The sequence below is a fragment of the Podarcis bocagei genome (assembly GCF_964188305.1).
Source record: "Podarcis bocagei genome assembly, chromosome: 9".
NCBI lineage: Eukaryota > Metazoa > Chordata > Lepidosauria > Squamata > Lacertidae > Podarcis > Podarcis bocagei.
In genome coordinates, this window is record NC_138134.1 from 75,495,091 (window position 1) to 75,513,656 (window position 18,566).

Consider the following 18,566-nt stretch of genomic DNA (forward strand, 5'->3'; position numbering starts at 1 on the left):
GGATATAAACCAATTTCTTGAGGCCTTCCTCAACCAAGTGCCCCCTCCAGATGTGTTGGACAACCAACATTTTGGGAGTTGTGGCCCAAAATGTCTAGAGGGCACTAGGTTGACGAAGGCTGCCACGGAAGGATACATGACTCAGATGCTCTGTTACTCACTCCTCGCGGGCGGCTGCCTGCCTTCCGAAGAAGGGAACATCGGAATCGACAGCAGCTTGCCACATGCATTTAATTAACCAGAACCTTTGCTCCCTAAGAAATTCTCCCACATCAAAATATGGCAAGAGAGCAGGAACGCAAAGAGGTGCGTTGTGAATCTCACCAGCAAACGCCTCCCGGGAGAGAGGACTTTATATGAGGACGGTTGCCTTGTAGAAGGGATGGAGGGGGCCTTTTTGGCCTTTTTCTGGGGGCCGTGTTCAAGTGGTGGGCAGAGGCAGAAGTGGGCCGAGAAACAAATGCATGTCTCCCCTTTGTGCAGCAGGCTAGTTGCTACGCAACCCACTCAAACCTCCATCCAAGGAAGTGAGATGCATTTTCAGAAGTGGAGAACACATTTCAGCTAAAGAAAAAAAAATACTCAAGGAGTCCACAAAACTAAGCAAGTAGGGGTTGCTGCTGGGAACGGGGTGAAGTCTGGAGGGGGTCCTGAGGGCCAGACAAATAGATCTGGGGGGCCAGATCTGGCCTCAGGACCTGAAGTTCCCCAGGCCTGCCATATAACATTGTTGTAACGTCGCCGTCAAGTGTTCATGTTTTTCTACTCAGCCAAGCCTTTCAGAACTGAATTTTTTTAAAGCTTATTCCTAGCGTGGGAATCTTCCCTTCCAAAGACTTGACAAAAACACAATTAGATGTCTGAGAGATAAGAATTGTGGGTAAACAGCCGCACTGGCTGGAACATTTTAGGAGAGGTGTGTGGGTGTTTGGGGTTGCTGTTTTTCGGGCAAAATGTACCTGCTCACCTGTGATTCATAGTGCCTGATTGAAGACAACCTCTGTTAACACACGGGAAGGGTCTCATCATGAGTTTGCCCAAAGGGAGACCTTGGTGGGCGGCCGATAAGGTTCTCTATCCTCAAAGCAGAGATTTCACACATCACGTCAGAGTGTTTACCGATAGCACACGTCCTGGTCTCTCTTCTCTCTCTCCCCCCCTTCATATTGTTAATGCACCTTAAAAACATTCTTCTTTCTCTTATTCAATAGTGCATTGTACACATACCACGGATAATGTTCAGCGCCAAAGAAAATGCCAGATTTTGCAAAGCTCATAATGAGAAACTAATGAAGCTGAATCTTATAACGGTCTTAAGACACAAATCTGCAGAGGAAGCTAGATGACAACTAATAAAATATCTCTCTATCTAAAAACCCATTTCATTTTTCTGCTTTGTGACCATTTTAAACCACACTGACAAAACTCTACTGCAATACCTTCAGTAGAGAAATTCTATCATGTCAATGGGATAAGACAGTCAACAATTCAGATATTTTGTTCTGCAGCAGCTACATATATCCCTACATATGTTTCTGAGCAATTCAAAATGTTGGTGCTGACCTTGAAAGCCCTAAACGGTCTCGGTCCTATATACCTGAAGGAGAGTCTCCACCCCCATCGTTCAGCCCGGACACTGAGGTCCAGTGTTGAGGGCCTTCTGGCGGTTCCCTCATTGCAAGAAGTGAGGTTACAGGGAACCAGGCAGAGAGCCTTCTCGGTGGTGGCACCTGTCCTGTGGAACGCCCTCCCAGCAGATCTATTTTACTTTTAAAAGACAACTGAAGGCGGCCCTGTTTACGGAAGTTTTTAAAGTTTGATGCTGTATTGTTTTTAATATTTGGTTGGAAGCAGCCCAGAGTGGCTAGGGAAACACAGCCAGATGGGCGGGGTATAAATAATATATAATTATTATTATTATTATTATTACTACTACTACTACTACTACTACTACATCATAGGGTGTGTTGCAGTAATTAAAGCCAGCTGGATAACTCAGCTGCTTAGAGCATGCTGCTGATAATGACAAGGTTGCAGGTTCGATTCCTGTGAGGGGAATCCTGATTCTATGATTCAAGGCCACTGTGCCCAACATCAAGAGCAGTGTTTCTAAAACTTGGGTCCCCAGCTGTTGTTGGACTACAACTCCTATAATCCCCTGTCAGCACACTGGAGATCATGGGAGTTGTAGTCCAAAACATCTACAGTAGTACCTCAGTTTTTTTCTTTTTTCTCCATTGACTTTGCCAACGGCTCTTTGCGCCTCGGTTGTCGAACGTTTCAGAAGTCTAACGGTCTTCCGGAACGGATTACGTTCGACAACTGAGGTACCACTGTACAAAGCAACAGGTTGGGAAATTCTGGTCTGTACAGTACTGAGTTATATGGGCATAAGGTGTTTGCAGCGTTTGAGTGCATTTGTTGATTGACAGAGATTATAAACAGCTCTGATTCTTCATTCTAAAGTTTATAGTTTATAATAGTTTGTTTCATGTAATGTGAGTGCTGTCCCTTGCCCTGGGATCTCTTGCACTTAATAATAATTCTATCACATAAGAACATCCATTCTGCTGCTCTCCTCTGACTCAAAGCCCTGAGAATCTCAGCCCGGCCCATCTTTCCTGGAAAAGGCAAGCGAGCTCAGATTCTATTAGAAACTAATTGACCTAGACACACTCTTTGTCCTCACAATAGAGCATTCAGGGGGATCAACCAGCCAAGCACCAGCCAAATTATTTTTTAAAAAAATGACTTTTCTTTTTCTCCAAGGGGGGAAAAAACCCTATGTCTCTGAGAGCTTGAAAGGTCAGAGTTTTTATTAACTCGAACGTGCTTTAAAAAGATATATATTTACAAAGCCTGTGTCATTTCAACCTCAAAGAAAGGATGCACAAAGCAAATTTAAAAGGTGATCGGGGAATAATTAATTCCTCCAGCATTCAACTTTCACCAAGGACCGTTGGTACAAAAGTCACAACATCACACAAGCACACACAAACTATACATTTACAGTTAAATGTGCCTCGTTTCCTTTCCCAGTCACCAAAACGTGAACAACTTTTAGCTGTCGAAAATCAGTGAATGGAAAATTGTTAAGAATTGTGTTCCTGTGTGGGTTCTGGTTTTGTGTTGGTTTTTTGCTTAACCATCACGGAGAGACTATTTATTTATTTTTTGCTTTTTTTGCATTAAGGCTACCCTGGTTAAAAGGGATGCGGGTGGCGCTGTGGTCTAAACCACAGAGCCTAGGGCTTGCCGATCAGAAGGTCAGCGGTTCGAATCCCCATGACGGAGTGAGCTCTTGTTGCTCGGTCCCTGCTCCTGCCAACCTAGCAGTTTGAAAGCACGTCAAAGTGCAAGTAGATAAATAGGTACCACTCCGGCGGGAAGGTAAACGGTGTTTCCGTGTGCTGCTCAGGTTCGCCAGAAGCAGCTTAGTCATGCTGGCCACATAACCCAGAAGCTGTACGCCGGCTCCCTCGGCCAATAAAGCGAGATGAGCGCCGCAACCCCAGAGTCGGCCACGCCTGGACCTAATGGTCAGGGGTCCCTTTACCCTGGTTAAAGGAACCTCGTACCCAGTTTGCAAGGTAGTTCTCCCAATCAGATGGCCTTGCAAACACAAGATGCTCCCTTCTACAAAGGCCAGACATTGGTCCACCTAGTACAGAATCATTCAGAGCAGAGGTTTTCAAAGGGCTGCTTGTGAGCACCACTCAGTTGCGGAAAAAGTCAAGACGGTTGACTCACTTGGCCATGGACACAACCCCTGATCATCACAACCAAAGCTGATAAAATTAGTGCCAGATTTACGAAGCAGGCCGGCAAGGCCTATGACGTCCGCAACGGAGTGGGTGCAGCCTCCTAATTCTTCCCCCAAAATAACTCCCTTTTTAAAGGAAAAAAAGTGGGCCTTTTTTAACCGGTTGGCCGAGGGCCCACAATTTCCATTGAACGGCACTGTTTTTGATAAAAGAAAAGAAAACGAAAGTTTGCCAAGTGGTCTGCCAAGACCCCCAGCAATTTTTAAAAGGTTTGCATTAACTGCGAAGTTTGAGGGTTGCTGTTCTATGCAGATGAGCAATAGCTCTCCAGGGTTTCGGAAAGGATTATTTTCCCAGCTTTGTCTGGAGACGTTGGGATATCGAATACAGGTGCTCTTCTGCCAAGTTATGGCCCTTTTCCAGCGCAGCTTATCAGGCAGAAATATTCCAGGCTTTTGTCCCAGTTTACTTTCTTTTATATTTATATGGTGGGTTGGCATAACCTCCCCAGGTGTAAGAGGGAGAGGAAAGACAGCAGCGCCTTTTGAAACTGGTAGGTTGGAAGACAGGAATAGCCAACTAACTAGCTCCGGTGGTAGAGCACGAGACACTCAATTTCAGGGTTGTGGGTTCGAATCCCAGGTTGGGCAAAAAGATTTCTGCATTGCAAAGGGTTGCACCAGATGACCCTCATGGTTTCTTCAAACTCCGCTGTTTAAGGTTCTGTGAATTCTGTGGCTTAAGGAGCAGGAACCTGATAGGAAGTGCGACCCCCTGGATTGGTTGTGAGAAGGGCAGGTTGGTGGGGCAGTGCCCCATTTCTCCAAACAAACCGGCCCCCACTGGCTCAATTTCTATAGAGGGTTTATCCCAGCAGTTGGGGTGTGTGTGTTAATTTATGGGAGATAAAGAACGGCCCAGTATACCTGAAGGAGCGTCTCCACTCCCATCATCCAGTCTGGACACTGAGGTCCAGCTCCGAGGGCCTTCTGGCGGTTCCCTCACTGTGAGAAGTGAGGTTACAGGGAACCAGGCAGAGGGCCTTCTCAGTGGTGGCACCCGCCCTGTGGAACGCCCTCCCACCAGATGTCAAGGGAATAAACAACTATCCGACTTTTAGAAGACATCTGAAGGCAGCCCTGTTTAGGGAAGTTTTTAATGTTTGACGTTTTATTCTGTTTCTAATGTTCCGTTGAAAGCCGCCCAGAGTGGCTGGGGAAACCCAGCCAGATGGGCGGGGTAGAAACAATAAATTATTAGTATTAGCATTATAAAGCAAAGAGATGTTCGTGAGATTCTGTGGGGAAGGATGGGTTGAAAGTAAACTCGTTTTCTCCTGCCGTGGAGGGCAAGACTCGATCCAATGGCTTCAAGTTACAAGAAAGGAGAGACCTGCTAACCATCAGGAAGAATTTTCTGACAGTAAGAGCTAATTTGACCGTAGGGTGGAAGGTTGTGGCCTCTCCTTTCTTGGAGGTTTTTAAGCAGAGGTTGGATGGGCATCTGCCATGGATGCTTCAGCTGAAATTCTTGCATTGCAGGGGGTTGGACTAGATGACCCTCAAGGTCCCTTCCAACTTCCATGATTCTAGGACAAGATTTCCTAGTGGAGTAGTCCTTTTCACCAGAATTCTGCTTGCAAAAACACTGGATTTCAATTGATCTCTAGGCGGTGGCCTGTTTTAAACTAACCCCAACCCCCTAGACACAGGAAGCTATTGTACACCAAGTCAAGACAACTGGCCCATTTAGCTCATTACTGTATACACTGGCTGGCAGCAGCTCTCCAGAGTTTGAGGCTAGAGACATTCCTACCTAGAGGAGCCGAGGATTCAACTTGGGGGGGCTTCTGTGTGCAAAAGCAGATAATTTAGGACTGAGCTATAGCGCTTTCCCTCAGGAAACTTGTGCACAGAAAGGAGAAAAAGGAGATGGAGCCTTGTGATAAGAGCAAAAAAATATAGTGCCTGCCACACAGTTTGGACAGAGATGCTCTGGCAAGTTTCAACAGAAACATACTGTACTTACATGATACAAAGCCAGGACTGTTGATACTGTACCCCAGTGACTGTCGCTGTGACGCCCTGAATTGTATCTGACAAGAGGTGAACTGCAGAAAAGGGGGAGGAAGAGGAAATTAAATACATTTCGAATTATATTCAAGGACTATCATATATGGAATTACATCTTCATTCAGACACAAACTATTATCTGAGCTTTTTAACAGGCCAGGTCGCTCTCAGCCGCTCAATGGTCTTGGTATAAAGAGATAAGAAGCATTAAAAAAAGGAAAATGTCAGTGAAACGCCATCCTTGAAAAACCCATTGCAGCTTTGAAGTGTGAAGTTTCAGCCTCTCTCGAGCTGAAAAGAAGAGAGGAACAATGGCTAATGTGGCTTGGTAGGTTTTCTGAGAGGGTAGGATCGGGTTATTCTCCCTGCTCATTCCATTTTGCAACTTCCTGCTTAATTGAGAAACGAAACGTTCTGGCCAAGCATGGCTTGGACCGAAGACACAAGCGGTGTCAAAAGCAGAGACAAAAGCAGAGAGAAAATGCTAGAGGCTAATTCAGTGACAAATGAGTGCGTATATACCATCCCGCTACATATCAGAGAGGTTCCATCTGCATTATATTATGTATATTGTCATACACATGCAATAATTTCAATTCTTTTCATATACGCGATAGTTTTAAAATAACGACAACAGCGACACAAAACCACAGAAACTCATCAGATGCTTATACAGTGGTACCTTGGGTCAAGAACTTAATTCGTTCCAGAGGTCCATTCTTAACCTGAAGCACCACTTTAGCTAATGGTGCCTCCTGCTGCTGCCATGTGATTTCTGTTCTCATCCTGAAGCAAAGTTCTTAACCTGAGGTACTATTTCTGGGTTAGCGGAGTCTGTAACCTGAAGCGTCTGTAACATGAAGCGACTGTAACCCGAGGTACCACTGTACAATAATGGTAGGTACAATTCTACATAGGTATATTAAAATAACACATAATTCAGGTGAACTTTGTTTCTTTTCAGGTAAGGAGTCGTGCAGGTCATTGGTTGAAACGTATAATAACTGGAAAGTGGGAGTGGCCGCCGAGACCACATAACACCGGTCTTGAAAGACCTACATTGGCTCCCAGTATGTTCCTGAGCACAATTCAAAGTTGGTGCTGACCTTGAAAGCCCTAAACGGCCTCGGTCCAGTATACCTGAAGGAGCGTCTCCACCCCCATCATCCAGCCCGGACACTGAGGTCCAGAGCTGAGGGCCTTCTGGCGGTTCCCTCCCTGTGAGAATCGAAGTTACAGGGCACCAGGCAGAGGGCCTTTTCAGTAGTGGCACCCGCCTATGGAACATCCTCTCATCAGATGTCAAGGAAATAAACAACTATCCGACTTTTAGAAGACATCTGAAGGCAGCCCTGTTTGGGGAAGCATTCAATATCTGAAGGGCTACTGTATTTTAATATTTTGCTGGAAGCCAGCCAGAGTGGCTGGGGAAACCCAGCCAGATGGGCAGGGTATAAATAAATTATTTCTTTATTATTATTATTATTATTATTATTATTATTATTATTATTATTATTATTAATTAGTTCCATCAGATTGCATGGAATTGTTCTACTAGTCTTTCGGCATGCAAAAATCCCAGCAGTTTATCAGTACCTGTAAGTTAACTTACATTAGGAACTACATTAAGTTCTTTCGACACAAATCCAGAGTGGACTCTCCTCCTAGCAACTCCTGCAGCCAAGCTGGGGCCAAACATATTGCTCTGCTTTCCTTTGGGCCACATCAGCGAGGCCAAGAGAGGGAACATCCGGGCAGCCCAGGACATACACACTGCCCAGGGTTTCCCCTCAGGGTGGGGTCCATTTGGGGCTGCAAATGGAGCTGTGGGAATATAAGAATTGCGCCCTACTGGAAAAAGGCAAAAGACCCTTCTAGTCTAGCACTCCATTTCCCGGGCAGCCAATCAGATGCTCACAGGAAGCTCTGACCCAAGACGGGGACTTCTTAGTGGTGGCACCCTGGCTGGGGAATGCTCCTCCCACCCTCCCAAACATGGCAGGTGTCCCCTAAAACCCTTCCTCTTCCTCTAGAATTAGAGGAGCCTTGGGAGAAGGGAGTATCTGGACTGCCAGGCAAGCAGAGAAAAGGCAAAGCTCTTTTGCAAAACTGGAAGTCTTGATTTGGATTCCACCCTTGCTGTATTATTAAAGGAGCAGGTTAAGTGTTTTACGCTGTTTTGCGGGGTTTTAATGTCACGCTGGTCGAGTCAGTTGTGCATGTCCATTTATTATGTAACCCGTCTCAAGAGGACTTGGTGATGAAGAGGAAGGGGGTGGAAGTTTCACAAATAAATAAAAATGCCAGAGGTAGCAGCAGCGCAGGAAAACCTCGCCTTAAAACATCAGACTATTGGGATCATCTAAAGCCACTTCCACCCTACGGAGGAGGTGGGGTGGCGGGCTTCATGGGCCCCCCACATGATTGGGGGGATTCCTGGCCTTGTCACCCCCTGGCCAGCCAATCAGCTGGCTCAGGGGGCGTGGCCTCCCCTATTTAAGGCAGCACCGGCTGGGGATCTCCCTCTTTGCTGCTCATCAGCTGTTCTGTTTTCCCACCCTCCTGCCCTATAAGGTTTTCGTTCCTTGACCTTGCTATGGACCTTGGCTGGTCGCCGTTGAGGGGCCTGGTAGGAATTTTTCCACTTGGCAAACTGGCACCAGCCACTTGGTTTCCGCCTACCTCATAGCAAATCGTCACAACTTTCTGGGTATTGGTGGTTAGGCATTGGTATAGTTCTGTAGATGGAAGAGGGGAGGTAGTGCTATCACCTGCCCCCCATATTGAAGGGTAGTCCGATAAAGGATTCCGGGGGGCGTGGCCCTGTCCGAAGCCTAGGGAGGTGAGGGCCTAAGGCACGCCCCCTATCGGTGACCCTGGGGGAGTTCCTAGTTGATGTGCATCAGCAGGACTCCCCCAACCGGTGGTTAACCCTTCCCAGACTTCAAGCGGACGGGCTGAAGTCGGATATAGTCGGTTAGGACCAATGCCTAAGCCAATACCGCTCATCACCTGTAACCAATAAAGTTGTGTCCTTATTTAGGCCATTAACCTTCATAACTGTGTGATTATTTCAACTGGGGGGAGGGCGGGAACTCGCCACGTAACTCTGTGTTGTCGACACTGACTGGAAGCGTCTCCAGGGCTTCGGACTGACACTCGACCTCTTTCAGCTCAGGCAAATAGGAAGAACTAAGAGGTATCTCACCATTCCCTTCTCGGGGGGCTCCCGAATCGGTGAATAAAGTGCTCATGATTTTGTCAAAGTTGCAGCTGGGCTCTGCGTTGTCAGAGTCCTCCGCAAAGTGTTTCAGCATCTCCCGCAGGACGTCGTCCAGAGAAGTTGCCGTCTCGTCCAGGATGATGCTGGCTCTGGCGAGGAACCCGTCGAGGTCGCGGTGAGCGCGGACTTCTTCCTCAAAATTCTTTAACTTTAGGTACTGCAACGGAAAGGCGATGCCTTAGAAACGTTTCCCTAGCAATGAGAGATTCATTCTGCTCCATATTTCTTTTTACCTCAAACCAATTTTTTTTCATAATTATCTTTATATAAGTTTATATTTTGTGATGTTAACCATATTGCCTAAATACTTAACGTTTTTATGGACTTCTATCTCAATATTTTGCTCTAAATCCTTTTTTTCTTCTTCCTTCAAGTTTTTGACTAGTAGTTTAGTTTTGTTCCTATTTAGTTTAAATCCTGCCACTTCCCCAAATTTCTGAATCTTTTCTATTACATTATCCAAGGTAAGAGAGACTTTCTGCTGTTTATCAGGCAATGGCTTTTCCCACCTGCTTTGCCCCATCCTAAAGCCCTAGCAGCCTTTCCCAGACCATGACAAAAGCAGCCGGGAAAGAGAGAAGAGAATATTTTTTAAAAACACAATTTTATAAGTTGTATGTCCTTCCTCCTCGCCAACGAGTTATGCAAACATCACTTTGAAACAGTCAGGTGAATGCTACTTTCATTTAAGGAATACGCTCAAGCCAGGCTGAGGTCTTGAGCGGCTCAACCCAGATAGGAAGAAGTTGATTTATATTTTTATTTTAAAGGAGACTTAGGAGGTTCTGCGCAAGTCACCCTCCTTCGGCCTCAGTTCCCCAACTGCTTAACGTGAGCGGACAAAGTTCAATCTCCCAGCAGAGGTAAAGGTAAACGCACCCCTGACCATTAGGTCCAGTCGTGGCTGACTCTGGGGTTGCGGCGCTCATCTCGCTTTACTGGCCGAGGGAGCCGGTGTACAGCTTCTGAGTCATGTAGCCAGCATGACTAAGCCACTTCTGGCGAACCAGAGCAGCACAAGGAAACGCCGTTTACCTTCCCACCGGAGTGGTACCTATTTATCTACTTGCACTTCGTGCTTTCGAACTACTAGGTTGGCAGGAGCAGGGACCGAGCAACGGGAGCTCACCCCGTTACGGGGATTCGAACCGCCGACCTTCTGATCGGCAAGTCCTAGGCTCAGTGGTTTAACCCACAGCGCCACCTGCGTCCCTCCCCAGAAGAGGTACAAGACAACAAAGAAGGCAGACCCTGAAAAACACCTGGTTTCTGCCTTTCATTCTGAATGCCCACCATCTAGGATGGAGCAGGAATCCCCGTCAGCGCTGCCAACAGTTTGCCTGGCCAGCTCCCCCCTTGGGCACAAAGAGCAAGACCTTCTGAGTTTCAGAGATGCCTTCCTCTCCACCCAGCAAGCAGATAAGCGCCTTATGGGATTTCATGCGTTCCTTGCGCATAAACTGCCACAGCCGCCGAGTGCGGAAGGAAGAGCCTGGGATAGGTTAACAGGCAGGAGTATACATCAAAGGCATCGCCCCCTTCGAGGGAGTGGGCTGCAGTGGAAGAATGTCGGCAGAAAAGATTAAAGCTTTAGGAAGGCTGCTTTAATTTGCCAGGCTGCGGAGTTGGCACCGGTGCTTGTGAAACAGGAAATCTAACTTTCCTTTACGGTAATTATGTAGTCATCGCCACGCCGTTCGTTGGCAGGGGCAAATGTTACTATAGCTATACCAAGTCGTAAATAAATACTGGCATCAGCCAGCCAGGATGGGGCACGAGGGGCCTGTGGAGAGGGCAACCGAGCTATAATTCATATGTCAGGAGGTATGATTGCACTTAAAGCGGAAGATGCTTTGTTCTGGAACAGACCACTGGGCTCCTCTACCTCAATGTTGCCTACACAAAGGGATGGGGAAACCTGTGGTCTTCAGGATGTTCTGAGACTACAACTCCCATCATTCCTGCTCACTGGGCATGCTGGCTGTGGCTGATGGGAGATGGAGCCTTTCCAAGCCGGAACTGAGAGCCTTCTGCACAAATATTCTCTGTGATTTGCCAGTATCAGACTCAGCCCAACGTAAGGAGAAACATGCCTTCTCTTCCGGAATAAGTAACCAGACAATTAAACCCCTGTGTTGCAAACAATTATCAGTAATATCCAAGGCATCACAATGACCAAGTACAACAATGCAATATCGATATAAACTCTTTATATAGTCTATATGGAACATTGAACAATATGAGAAACCAAATAAACAGAAATCTTATAAATCTCTGAAAGTCTCTAAATATGCACTCTTGATGGATTCTCTTGAAAACCTAGAACCAAATAACTTTATGACCACTGCTCCATAGATACTGTTGGTATACAATTCCATTCACCATATACAGTGGTGCCTCGCAAGACGAAATTAATTCGTTCCGCAAGTTTTGCCGTCTAGCGAATTTTTCGTCTTGCGAAGCACGGTTTTAACGGTTTAACAAAGTCGCGAGACGTTTTCGTCTTGCGAAGCAAACCCATAGGGAAATTCGTCTTGCGAGGCAAATCGAAAACGGAAAAACCTTTCGTCTAGCGAGTTTTTTGTCTTGCGAGGCGTTCGTCTTGCGGGGCACCACTGTAGATGGGTTTATGAAGCATTTCTGTATCCTTCTGCTTTGCTGAAGAAGAATTCCACGAAACAGTGGGTATATCCGGAATCACTGTTCACTACGTCTGTTTGCAGACCACTTCGGCAGCGCTGGACGTCATAAAACAAAGCTTTACGGCTTGTTTTCACCAGATAAGAATCTGACCCATTGCTTCTTTCAGAGACTTGCATAGTCTACAAAGACTTTCAGAGACTTATAAGACTTATGCTTATTTGGTTCTACGTTTTCTTCCGGAATGGCAGAGGCGGTGAATGTTTTTGAGCTCAGGGGCCGCATTTGCTTTTGGGCAACTTCTCAGGGGCCGCATGGGCAGCGGTGGGTGGGGCCAGAGGGAAAAGTGGGTGGAGCAAATGTCACCTTTGTGCAGTAGGCTATTTTTGGCACACCCACACACCCCTCTCTGATCTTTCTCAAATGCACTGCCAGAGTTCAGAGGTGTATTCCAGGTAGGCAGAAACCCTCAAAAAAGATGCAAAGCAGTCCTAGGGAGGGAAGAATCTTGACGGCAAGGGAAAAAAACAGCTAGGAGAGCCCACCTAGAGACCCTAGGTCTAGGAGCATCTTGTAAAGCAGGAATACCCTGTCAGACAGGTGACATATAAATAATAAAACTGTATTATTATTATTATTATTATTATTATTATTATTATTATTATTATTACTACCATCACCAGCATCATCAAAGGGAGAACTACTACACTAAGGAGAGTGAAAATCATTATTATTTCAGGAGAACATCAAACTTTAGGGATTTAGGTGAACAGATTTTTAGAGACAGCAAGAGACGCACATTTCCTCTACTCTACGGAAAAGGGAATGGCTGGACAAAGGCTAAACACCTTTCTTTCTGCGCTGAGAGTGTGTTAAAGGCAAGTTGTTCTTAAAAGACAACAATAATAAATAAAGACAATTGTACCTACTTTTCTTGATGTGTGTAATAAAACGCACCCAGCGCCTTCGCTTTCTGCTGGAAAAGAAGAGGAAAAGTTGCAATTTTAGGTTCGCAACACACCTAGGGGGGAAATCCCAGCTTTGTGACCCATGTTTTCGTATTTAAATGTTCATCCCATTTCATCTCAGAAAGGCCAGCTACTGGGCCAGACTACACATTATGGCGTTTGAGAGCTCTTGGTGAAATTTTCTTTCTGCGGAAGCAGCTTTGGTTTGGGTTGAGCCATGGGGCAAGGAGCTCTAACCCTTCCCTGATGCGCTGCGCCCCCAAATCTGGTTTACTCCAACCAGGAATCTGAAACCTTGCATTCCATGGTTAATAACAGCTTGGTGGAGAGCGGATCAGGATCTCCACCACCACTAGGTCAGAGCACACCTGGAGTCCTGCGTCCACTTCTGGGGGACCCCAATTAAAGAAGGATATTGACAAGCCGGAAGGTGTGCAGAGGGAGGCAACCAAGATGATCAAGGGTCTGGAAACGATGCCTTATGAGGAACGATCACAGGAGCTGGGGATGTTTAGTCTGGAAAAGAGGAGACTGAGTGGAGATATGAAAACCACCTTCAAATATCTCATGGAAGAGGGAGCAAGCTTGTTTTCTCCTGCTCTGGAGGGCAGGACTTGACCCCATGGCTTCACGTTACAAGAAAGGAGATTCCGACTGAACATCAGGAAGAACTTTCTGGCAGTAAGAGCAGTTTGACAGTGGAACGGACCCCCTTGGAAAGTGGTGGACTCTCCTTCCTTAGAGGTTTTTCAACAGAGGTTTGATGGCCAAGCGCCATAGATACTTTCGTTTAGATTCCTGAATTGCAGAACCCTCAGTAGTGGGGGAGTTATGGGTGTGCAGGAGGGGCGTCTGAGCCGCCAGGGCAGCTGTTTACCAGCTCTATCTGTTACGCAGGATGAGACCTTCCCTGCTCGCAGACTGTCTCACCAGAGTGGTGCATGCTCTAGTTATCTCCCGCTTGGACTACTGCAATGCGCTCTACGTGGGGCTACCTTTGAAGGTGACCCGGAAACTGCAATTAATCCAGAATGCGGCAGCTAGACTGGTGACTGGGAGTGGCCGCCGAGACCATATAACACCGGTCCTGAAAGACCTACATTGGCTCCCAGTACGTTTCCGAGCACAATTCAAAGTGTTGATGCTGACCTTTAAAGCCCTAAATGGCCTCAGCCCAGTATAACCGAAGGAGCGTCTCCACCCCCATCGTTCTGCCCGGACACTGAGGTCCAGCACCAAGGGCCTTCTGGCGGTTCCCTCACTGCGAGAAGTGAGGTTACAGGGAACAAGGCACAGGGCCTTCTTGGTAGTGGCACCCGCCCTGTGGAACGTCCTCTCATCAGATGTCAAGGAAATAAACAAATACCAGACTTTTAGAAGACATCTGAAGGCAGCCCTGTTTAGGGAAGCTTTTAATGTTTGATGCATTACTGTATTTTAATATTTTGTTGGAAGCCACCCAGAGTGGCTGGGGAAGCCCAGCCAGATGGGCGGGGTATAAATAATAAATTCTATTATATATATTATATCTTTCCCGGCTGGAGGGCGCCCAGGAGGGATACGGCGGCTTGGGCTCCCTGCAGGCCCAGCGCTGCCCGAAAAAGCAGCACAGGGCTGGCACATGTCTGAGACACAACCACTCCGGGCTCCACTCTCTTGGGGGCCCCCAAAAAAATTAAAGGGAAAAAACCTAGATGTACATTTCCGAAATAGAAGATAAAAAAGAAATGAAATAAAACCTACATACAGCAACAGTGTTTTGTTTTGTGTTGTGCAGGCTCCTATGATGTAAGTCATGGGCCCCGCCTGCTAGCCTGCTCCCTAAAATATCACTGGTTTGCTCATTTCTATATATAGGGTGCCTACATTCTGCATGCACAAATAGTTTTAGATACCTATTAGGTCCATAAATGACCATATAGCATATATTCAACACAAAAAACAGCGGCAATTTGTTGTCAACAAAGGACAGGTGGACATATAATAAAGGGCCCCATTACCTTCAGTAGCTTGGGGCCGCATCAAACCTAAATCTGGCCGTGCCTTGCCTCCATGACATAGAGCTCACATGCATCCCAGGCACCGGCGGGACTTCCTAAGTTGCTGACCGTCAGGATCCATAGAATCATAGAATCATAGAGTTGGAAGAGACCCCAAGGGCCATCGAGTCCAACCCCCTGCCAAGCAGGAAACACCATCAGAGCACTCCTGACATATGGTTGTCAAGCCTCTGCTTAAAGACCTCCAAAGTAGGAGACTCCACCACACTCCTTGGCAGCAAATTCCACTGTCGAACAGCTCTTACTGTCAGGAAGTTCTTCCTAATGTTTAGGTGGAATCTTCTTTCTTGTAGTTTGGATCCGTTGCTCCGTGTCCGCTTCTCTGGAGCAGCAGAAAACAACCTTTCTCCCTCCTCTATGTAACATCCTTTTATATATTTGAACATGGCTATCATATCACCCCTTAACCTCCTCTTCTCCAGGCTAAACATGCCCAGCTCCCTTCCAACTCTTCTACAATTCCATGATTCCATGCTTCTTATAAAACGAAAATGACTTTGAGAGTTCCAAGGATATGTCCCTTTTATTGCATTGATGCTGATTCGTGCTCACGGTGCTTACAAGGCAGTTAGATGTGATGCTGCTTTTAACCAGGTCTTTGGTTGACATGATTGACATCCTATACCCTTTTAAAATGTGGCTCTTTTGGGGGCCTGTGTGTGTTACTGGGTTATTGTATTTGTTTTGATTTTATATGTTGTGATCTTTTCTGTGAACCACCCTGAGACCTCTGGGTATAGGGCGGTATATAAATTCAATAAATAATAAAAATAAAATTATAGTAATAATACTGCACCTGCAAAGGTTTTGGGGCAGACACAATGATTTGTTTCCAGTCAGGACATGCCTCTCACTCGCTGCTGAAATCCTTCAACTCCTTATAGCACCTGTTGCAGGCTTTTAATCCCCACCCATTCCTGGCTATTTTTTATTTTATTTTATCTTTTGCACTATAGGCTCTTCTAGATGCAGAAACTCTGAGGAAGCATTGCAGAACTACTAATATAGCAGATTGCAGGGGGCTGGACTGGATGACCCCGTGGGGCCCCATTCCAACTCTACATTTCTATGATCTATGAAGACAGGCTGGCCTTCACAGCTTTCCCACATGAAGTGGTAATATACGTTTTGGCCCCGTTTTCAGAACGATCGCATGCCAGCCATTCTGGCCCAATACAGATGCTCCTGACCTCATGCACTTCTTATTGTTTCATAAATACAGTTTCTTAAAAAACCCCACCAGCCTTTCGTGACGTGCATTAAATTCCTAGGGATTGCAAGCGGCTATTCATCAGCCCTGCAGCAAAAATGCCTGCCACTTGCCGAAGAAATATTGAAGCGAATATGCTGACAGGAGCAGAACTGCTAACCACAGTCTTGTCTTGTCTTCCTTCAGAGAAGAACATACATTCCCCCCCCCCTATTGTCTTTTTAAAAAACACAAACTGATGTGGAGGAATCCAATAAAAATATGCAAATAATTAGAAGCAATGCAAGAGGAATCTAGCATGGCTTTGCTGACGAATCAAAATCTGCTTTCCCAAAACCTGAGTGGCAGAATGCCCACGCCATTAGTGTAATTATATGCTGACTTGGGCATGAAATTTATGAAGGATTTGGGGGGGTAGAAGTGCCTTTGCAGCCCAAGTTTCAGAGGGTTAAAAAGACCAACTTGCTTCTTTAATTCATCAATGGGCAAGTCAGGAGAACCAGATTTAAAATTAGGGAGATATGAATGGGGAACATTGGAAAGATGCCTTATGCAGAGGTAGGTGGTCAGTCTTCTTGCCTATGCCATATGAATGGAAGAAGAGTCCTGCTGTGGCTGCCAAGACCATTTCACACCATTTCTGAAAGACCTACATTGGCTCCCAGTACATTTCCGAGCACAATTCAAAGTGTTGGTGCTGACCTTGAAAGCCCTAAATGGCCTTGGCCCAGTATACCTGAAGGAGCGTCTCCACCTCCATTGTTCTGCCCGGACATTGAGGTCCAGCGCTGAGGGCCTTCTGGCGGTTCCCTCACTGCGAGAAGTGAGGTTACAGGGAACCAGGCAGAGGGCCTTCTCGGTAGTGGCAGCTGCCCTGTAGAACACCCTCCCATCAGATGTCAAAGAAATAAACAACTATCCAACTTTTAGAAGACATCTGACGGCAGCCCTGTTTAGGGAAGTTTTTAATGTTTGATGTTTTGTTGTGTTTTTAGTATTCTGTTGGGAGCCACCCAGAGCCGCTGGGGAAACCCAGCCAGCTGGGCAGGGAATGAATGAATGAATATTACAGTCATACCTCAGGTTACAGACGCTTCAGGTTGCATTTTTTCAGGTTACGGACCACCGAAACCCAGAAGTACTGGAACGGGTTACTTCCGGGTTTCGGCAGTCGTGCATGTGCAGAAGCACTGAATCGCAACCCGCACGTGCACAGACACAGATTGCAAACACTGCGGGTTGCGAACGTTCATCCTGCACGGATCACATTCGCAACCCGAGCATCATAGAATCATAGAATCAGAGTTGGAAGTGACCACAAGGGCCATCGAGTCCAACCCCCTGCCAAGCAGGAAACACCATCAGAGCACTCCTGACATATGGTTATCAAGCCTCTGCTTAAAGACCTCCAAAGTAGGAGACTCCACCACACTCCTTGGCAGCAAATTCCACTGTCAAACAGCTCTTACTGTCAGGAAGCTCTTCCTAATGTTTAGGTGGAATCTTCTAAGGGACGCAGGTGGCGCTGTGGGTAAAAGCCTCAGCGCCTAGGGCTTGCCGATCGAAAGGTCGGCGGTTCGAATCCCTGCGGCGGGGTGCGCTCCCGTCGTTCGGTCCCAGCGCCTGCCAACCTAGCAGTTCGAAAGCACCCCCGGGTGCAAGTAGATAAATAGGGACCGCTTACAAGCGGGAAGGTAAACGGCGTTTCCGTGTGCGGCTCTGGTTCGCCAGAGCAGCGATGTCACGCTGGCCACGTGACCCGGAAGTGTCTTCGGACAGCGCTGGCCCCCGGCCTCTTGAGTGAGATGGGCGCACAACCCTAGAGTCTGGCAAGACTGGCCCGTACGGGCAGGGGTACCTTTACCTTTACCTCTTTCTTGTAGTTTGAATCCATTGCTCCGTGTCCGCTTCTCTGGAGCAGCAGAAAACAACCTTTCTCCCTCCTCTATGTCAGTGTTTCCCAACTGGTGTTCCGCGGCACACTAGTGTGCCGCGAGACGTTGCCTGGTGTGCCGCGGGAAAAATTAAAAAATTCGAAAGATAGCTTCATAACCGGAGAGGCGGCCTTCAGGCAAGTTTTAATTTTAATTTTCCTTCTCCCACTTAATGCCCCACGCTCGCCCGAGCAGCTTGCAGTCCTCGGTAACCACGGCGACCCAAGGGAGGGGAGGGAACAGGGAAGTCGAGGGCGGCAGCGAGCCGCGATGACGTCAGTGGGCCGCGCCGCCTCGCCCTGGCACGGTGTGAGAGCCCCGGCTAGTGGCGCGAGCTTCGGAATAAGTGGGATCCGCGTGCGCGAGACCGAGATCGCGGGTAAGGAGCTCAGCCCTGGGCAGGAGGAAGCGGGGCCGCACGTGCGGGCCACATCCCCACAGAGAGCGAGCCTCCCCCGGCCCACCACTCCGGGCAGGTCCACTCGCATGAGGGGGCGGCGATGGCGACGGCCGGCAGCTTGCCTGCAATGCCATCCCTCAAGCAGGCGAGGAGCCCGGAGGCTACCAGATGCGAGTCCTCTTTCCCACCCAGCTCGGGAGTCCAGAGCACTTGGTCGCATTCAGGATCTAGAGTG

General features: G+C 47.3%; 1 protein-coding gene across 7 annotated transcripts in view; it reads right to left on the bottom strand.

Annotated features, from left to right (window-relative positions):
- Positions 1–18,566, bottom strand: part of SLC4A11 (solute carrier family 4 member 11) — a 253,541-nt gene that overhangs the window by 80,956 nt on the left and 154,019 nt on the right. For 6 of the 7 annotated variants that reach the window (XM_081207014.1, XM_081207019.1, XM_081207017.1 and 3 more), the window contains exons 4-6: positions 12,689–12,735; positions 9,045–9,276; positions 5,793–5,874 (exon numbers count right to left, since the gene is read on the bottom strand). In XM_081207014.1, coding sequence (XP_081063140.1) covers positions 5,793–5,874; positions 9,045–9,276; positions 12,689–12,735 — 361 coding nt within the window. The remainder of the gene's footprint in view (positions 1–5,792; positions 5,875–9,044; positions 9,277–12,688; positions 12,736–18,566) is intronic. The other variant, XM_081207015.1, reaches the window with a different exon arrangement.